This window comes from Peromyscus maniculatus, chromosome 2, assembly GCF_049852395.1.
Source record: "Peromyscus maniculatus bairdii isolate BWxNUB_F1_BW_parent chromosome 2, HU_Pman_BW_mat_3.1, whole genome shotgun sequence".
Lineage (NCBI taxonomy): Eukaryota > Metazoa > Chordata > Mammalia > Rodentia > Cricetidae > Peromyscus > Peromyscus maniculatus.
In genome coordinates, this window is record NC_134853.1 from 130,207,794 (window position 1) to 130,214,455 (window position 6,662).

Consider the following 6,662-nt stretch of genomic DNA (forward strand, 5'->3'; position numbering starts at 1 on the left):
GTTTCCCATATGCTAGGACTGAGGCATATACCACCATGCCTGTAATTTCTACTTCTTAAAGTGATGCTTTGAACATTTTATAGACTTTATTGTATTTTTATAGACTTTTCTTCCCATAGATTGCATTAAAATTTTAAACTCAACCAGAGCTCACTAAGTCGTGAAACATATTTTCAGAAAAACAACAAGGAAGTAACGTTCTTCCCAGAGTCCTCTAGGTAAAACTATGTAGTTAATGCTCTTGTATAATGTCTTCATTTATTTTTCTCATTCATTCCTCTTTTGGTCTTTTAAATGGCAGTATCCCTCTGAAGAAGATATGATTGAATGGGCAAAGAGGGAAAGTGAGAGAGAAGAGGAGCAAAGGCTTGCCAGACTCAATCAGCAGGAACAAGAAGACCTGGAACTGGCCATTGCGCTTAGCAAATCGGAGATATCCGAAGCATGAGGAGTCATTTGTCAGCAGCACAGTGCTCTCCCGTATGCTGAAGCTATTTACCATGTGCATCCAACTACCTAGGAGCATGGGATACAAAACGTTTGAGGTTCCTATAAATGTGACAAAAGTGTAGCTTGTTTTTTTTGGGGAAAAAAAGCTATTTCAAATGTGTCTTTTATTTTTTTCTTCCAAAAGCAGTATCCTAATTAGACAGCTTCACCTAGACCCCTGTTTTGGTGTGCATTTATAGTAAGCTCTTGCCTGCTTATACTTTTCCCTGTAAAGCTAGAGCACCAAGCCTCTCCATTCTAGAACCTAGCAGATAGTTTCATGCTATGCTGCCCTTGTCTGTAGTTTCTATGACAGCGACTAGAGTTCTGAAAATGTGCAGGTATTCTCCTTGAGCTGAGTGGTTGAAGTGGAGGGGGAGGGAAAGAGCATCCTGTTCCTTTTGATCAGTACAAATTAGCCAGTTAAAAGTGCATTATATGTACTTCTGGAGAAAATACAATTTGTTATTTAGAGACAAAGGAACATATTCTGCGAAGATCAGCTCCACTATTGAGAACTAGATGAATTAAGTTCAACCATTATTGCTCCAGGCTCAAGTAATTCCTAAATAAAAGCATTAAAGCCTTGTGTGTGAAACACATTTTTAAAACAATTTTCTAACAGATACCTCACCGTGTATTTCCTAGTTTAAAAAAAAAAAAACAAAACCCCAGTTACTTACAAATAAAATTTGTAAGGAAATGTTCATTTTAAGTGCTAGTGAGGAAAACTTGTAATTTAAAATACAGCCTGTCAGTTTAAGCAAATACTGAGCCTGAACCCATCTGCCTTTGCAGCTGCAGTGACCTTCTTAGTTCAGAAGTCCTGAGCTAGATTTGGGAAGTGCTTTCGCTTTTTATTATGGGTTTTGTTTCTTGAGTGGGGCCCAGCCTTTTGCAGTGATACAGATGGAAGAAGGAACATGGATCCTTTTGCTTTTCCTCCATCTTTGTCGTCTAAATTACTTCATTTACTTGCTTTATTTTTTTTCACCTATAAAATTGACAAGCAACCCCCCCCCAAAAAAAATTCCTGTTTTTAAATTGAGAGAAAAATAAACAGACTTGCCAAATTATCAGAGCCCTGCTTTTGCTAAAAGCCCATCTTGGCCTGGCCTGACAGACAGCTGGATTCGAATGGTCTGTGAAGTAGACTATAAATTGTATCTTTTTTTTTTTAACATGAGTTACTAATTTAGTGTTTTCAATACCAAGATAAAGAAAAATGCACCTACAAACTAATTAAAATTCTTTAGGGTCACCAAGTTAAGATAGTATTGAACTGTGTTAACCAGAGTAACTTACTGCCTGGCCTATAAATCAATTCCACAGTGTCTAATCAGTCCATCTTGAAATGGTGCTTTTTTTTTCCTTCCCACACACTATTGGATGGCTGGAATTTAAAACAAACTTAAACCACTTTCTTGCACTGCTAACTTTTTTCTACTTTTGTAAATAAATATTTCAGCGTAAAAGTCATGCATACGACATAAGGGCTGAATCATACTCACAAGGCTAGTTTAGTTGTGGTAACTAATCCAGTGGTCTAAGTATTTGCTGCAGACAGTGACTGGGAAGGTCGGTCATGTTGGGAGTTGTGATAGGCGGTGTTTTCTGTTCGTCCCCCTTCCTCTTACTCTTCAGGAGAAAGGTAAGTTGACTTGAATAACCTTCTTTTGCACTGAGAAAAGTGAAAAATGTTTGAAATGCTTTAAAAATTTTTAATTAAAAAACACTCTGGAAATATTAAATATCTGTAACTTATAAACAGCAACTTTTGATGTGTAGTAAGTGTGCCCTAATCTTTAGTGCACTTAGCTGGGTCATAGAGACTCATTCTTGGTTAAGATGTGTATATTCAGTGGGCCAATATCATACTAAAGTGTGTATATATTATATAAACATATCTATATCTCCATGCTTGATTGTATAGGATGAATGTCTTAAGAGTCATTTGTGATGTTTTATGGTGTTGACCCTGGCTCCAAAGCCTGCGCTTGAAACAAAAAACGAAGTTTTAACCATCTTTTACCTATTTGTTCAGCTTTATTTGAGCTCTCTTCATAGAATTTTTCTCATGTTTCAGACTTAAAAATTACAGTTGTAATTATGAGAATAATAAACTTTAAGAAATAAAAAGTGTACTATATCATTTTGCATTGAAGCTTTGCACTGTTCTTTGCTTGAGGAGGGGCAGGTGTGCCGTCAGCATACGTTATCCTGTATAAAGTGTTTTGGACAGTATCATACAGAACAAATAAACATTGACTATCCCTTTTTGTTATTTTGTCCTATTTTGTGAAAAAGAAGTTAGGAAATGCATAGAGATAGAGCCTGAAATCTGTGTCTGTGTCTCTGTTCTTGAGTAAGGGCCTGTGCCTTGTATTCTTAGGAAGCTCCTGTCCTCGAGTCCCTGTTCTGCCATTTCTGAGAAAGTTACTTTCAGAAAATTCTTTAAGCCAGACATGATTGTGCGTATCTTTAATCCAGGGGGCAGAAGCAAAGAGACATCTGAGTTCTGGCCAGCCTAATCATAGGGCCAGTTCCAAGTCAGCCTGAACTAATAGCGAGACTCTTTAAAAACAAGCAGCAATAACAACAAAAGAAAGTTCTTTAGCCTCTGATTCCCTTTATTTCGTTTTCTTCATTAATGAGTTAGATAGTTGGACTGATTTGGAGGGGGGGGTCTTGCTGTATCAGGTTAAGTGCCAACTCAATTCTTCTGCCTTATCTTCATGAGTAGTTGGAATTATAGGCATGTAATACCCCATCCAACTTGATACCTTTTTGATTTTAGTTATTTTAAGGAAATAAATTCACCACCACCACCCGTGAACGTCAGGCCAGCACTTCACCCCTGAGCTCTTCTCGCAGCCTCACATAGTGGACTGAGTGGTATACGTGAACCCCTGTGCCAAGCATTTTGTGTGTGCGCTTGTGTTTCTTGTCTGGTTTTCATAGTAGGGTTAGGTAGGGACAGTTTTTCTCCCATTTTGGAAATGGGGGACCTAGTACTCAGAAAGTTAAAGCAACATGCTTTTACATAGTTGACAAGTAGATGAACCAGGGATTGAGCCCTGGTCTCCTGATTCCAGCATCCTAGTTTGCATACCTGGCTTCATTTTGTGTGAAGAAAAAATGCTTATAGAAAGTGATAGGAACAGGACATGATAAATAACAAATAACATTTTTAAGGTGGTTATCATGATCCTCAGTGTTTAACAAATATGTCTACTCGGTCCTCACAACCATAACTCTGAAAAGTATAGGCACTATCTCCATTTTTTCAGAAATACCCAAATGAGAATCCAAGTAACTAGCTCCAGAGCTTAACTACTACTTGTTATTCTGAAAAGAGATAAACCAAAGTAGAAAGTCACAGTCTGTGCACTCTTAAAGGAATAAACCTACTACATTGCACCTAATATCTTCAATCACTCTTCAGAGCCCATTGTGGTGGTACACATCCTTAATCCCAGCACTGAAAAGACAGAGGCAGGTGGATCTCTTGAGTTCCAGGCCAGCCAGAGCTGCATGTTGAGACTGTCAAGGAAGGAAGGAAGGAGGGAGGGAGGAAGGAAGGAAGGAAGCACTGATCCTCTCAGGGCCTAGAGAGGTGGCGTGGTGGTTATTAGCATTTGCTGCTATTGCAGAAGACAGTTCAGTTCCCAGTACTCACACTGATTCGTCACAACTGCCTGTAACTCCAGCTCCAGGGATCCAGTGCTCTTTTCTGGCTGCCTCAGGCACCTACACTCAGGGACAGATATGAACGTACACATAATTCAGAATAAATTTTGAATAAAAGCATTGTCCAATTAATAGTCTTGTTTAACTTACATTAGTTGCTGACATAAAAGAACTCAACGTTACTCCATAAATATATGGCAGGAAGAGCTAGCCTTGTTTTCTATTAAAGAAGTACAAGTTTAAGCCAGGTAGTGGTTTATTCCTAATAAGACCAGCATTCTGGATGCTGACACAGGAAAATTCTGGGAATTAAAAGTCAGCCTGACTTATAAGTTAACGTAGTGGGTCTTTGTCTCAAAAACAGTGGAAAGGGGGGGCGGAGGACTAATACTATAAGGCCAAAGAACTAAAAACAAGTCAAGCAAAAATGAAGAATAAGCAGTAATGGTGCGCTCCGGAGGAAGACATGACTAGGGAAATAAAGGAACTGAGCATGTAGCTCAGTGGGCAGAGTGCTTGCCTAGAATTCATGAAGCCCTCAGCTCAGTCCCCAGCACCTCATAAACTGAGTAGGATGTTGCATGCCTATAATCCTAAAACTAGGGAGGTAGAGGCAGGAGGATCAGAAGTTGGAGGTCATGTTTAGCTATAGAAGGAATTCAAGTCCAGCCTAGATTCCATGCTGCCCACATCCCAAATACAAGGGGGTAAAAAGTAAATTTTAAAAGTTTCAAGTAGCTCAGTACAACTATACATTGCATTTGTGGGTAAAGAATGAGCCGTCTTACGTTTTTGTGTAAGATTTTGGTAACTGAGGAAATTGCTTTGGGGGAAAAAGTGTGAAGTCATTTAGTTGAGAAATTCACCTTAAGTATACCCTACGTGTACCTAAGTTTACCCTAAGCTGAGTCCCAAAAGGAAATTAACAAGTCATAGGATCACCAGGCCATGGTGGCGCCATCCTTCATTCCCAGTGCTAGGGAGGCAGAGGCAGGCAGATCTCTGAGTTCGAGGCCAGCCTGGTCTACAGAGCAAGTTCTAGAACAGTCAGTGCTACACAGAGAAACCCTGTCTTGAGGGGTGGGGTACACAACCTGTAGGATCTGAGGAGATGTTGGTGAGAAGAAAGGGGTAACTCTGAAGTTTAGCAACCCTCAGGGTGGCCTGGAAGGCAAGTTAAATAGATTGTTGAACCCCACCCTCAGTTTATGATGTAGGAGATCAAGTGTAGGATTCAAGGCCACACAGTCTTGATAATGTATTTGAAAAGGTTGAGTCTCTAAGAGGCTTCACGTAGGTGGCATTTATTTATTACTTTAGTGAATTCAGTCTGCTCGAAGGTCAGACATTTAGGAACCTGATTTCATCAGTAAATGAGGTAGCACCTATTCATCAAGTTCACAGGGACTAGTGTAAGGACTGGAATATCACTTTTCCCATTGAACACTGTCGCTGGCTTTGCCCACAGCAGACTGAATCTGAGCCCTTCCTTCCTGGTGCACAGGCCTGTCTTGATCTCAGCTTCCTGGGCCATGAGCGTGGTTTTCTAGATGAATATATTTATTGAGCTGACGTCTGGTTTGGCTGGTTGGGTGGCTGTATGTCTCTTTGGAGTGACTCTGCATACCTTTGCTTTTGATTCATTGTGTGTAAACCTTTGAGTGTGTTAAAGAGCATAGTTTTAATTCTGAAGAAATAGAATTTATTATTGAATATGTGCTGGGTCACAAGACAAAATGAAAGCAACTGATTTTTAAAAATCATCTCAAATTCAGGTCCTAATATTATGTATTCCCTGCATAAGTGATATAAAAATTATCTTGGACCAGGAATGGTAGTATGATGCCTGTTGTCTGAACTGTAGAGGCTGAGGCAGAGGATTGTTTGTGTCCAGGAACTTGTAGCCAGCCTAAGCAACTGTAAGACCCTCTGTCCATTAACCAATTCTAGTCTGTTTCTTGGGTCTGTAGCTCAGGGTAAGTCTCTTAGCCTGACCTCAGTGGGAATAACGTCTTCCTTTTGGGATTGTTAGATTAGTGGTTATTGGTACCAAGTCTTAATTCATATTATATTGGAGATCCCAAGAGCTGTCATGCCCATTTTAAAGAAGACAGAAAAGGGGATCAGCAAGGTGGCTCAGTGTGTAAAAGCACTTAACTGCCAAGCCTGTGTTCAGTCCTCAGGATGCACTTCGTGAAGAGAATTGACTACCTCATACACACACTCAAAAATGAGAAAGATTATTAAAAGAAGATAGAGAAGATAATGATACATTTTAAGAACATGTTGATCTCTGAATAAAGGGAATAAAACTGTTTCCTTTAAAGTCATTTATATAGAACACTTTATTTTCTTATTCTGGATGAAATTATCACTGAAGGAGGTACACAGAACACTTATCAGAACTGCTCTGTTGGTGTTTGCTCACCTGCATAACAGCACTTGTAGTATGTGTTGTTACTGTCCTAAGTTTAGTGATGAGA

The 6,662-nt window shown here is 39.5% G+C and overlaps 1 protein-coding gene across 5 annotated transcripts in view; it reads left to right on the plus strand.

Annotated features, from left to right (window-relative positions):
- Eps15 (epidermal growth factor receptor pathway substrate 15) overlaps positions 1–2,653 on the plus strand; it is a 108,077-nt gene extending 105,424 nt beyond the window's left edge. For all 5 annotated transcript variants that reach the window (XM_006977758.4, XM_006977760.4, XM_076564725.1 and 2 more), the window contains one exon: positions 302–2,653. In XM_006977758.4, coding sequence (XP_006977820.1) covers positions 302–448 — 147 coding nt within the window. In that variant the 3' untranslated portion in view covers positions 449–2,653. The remainder of the gene's footprint in view (positions 1–301) is intronic.
- The last annotated feature ends 4,009 nt before the right edge of the window (positions 2,654–6,662 follow it).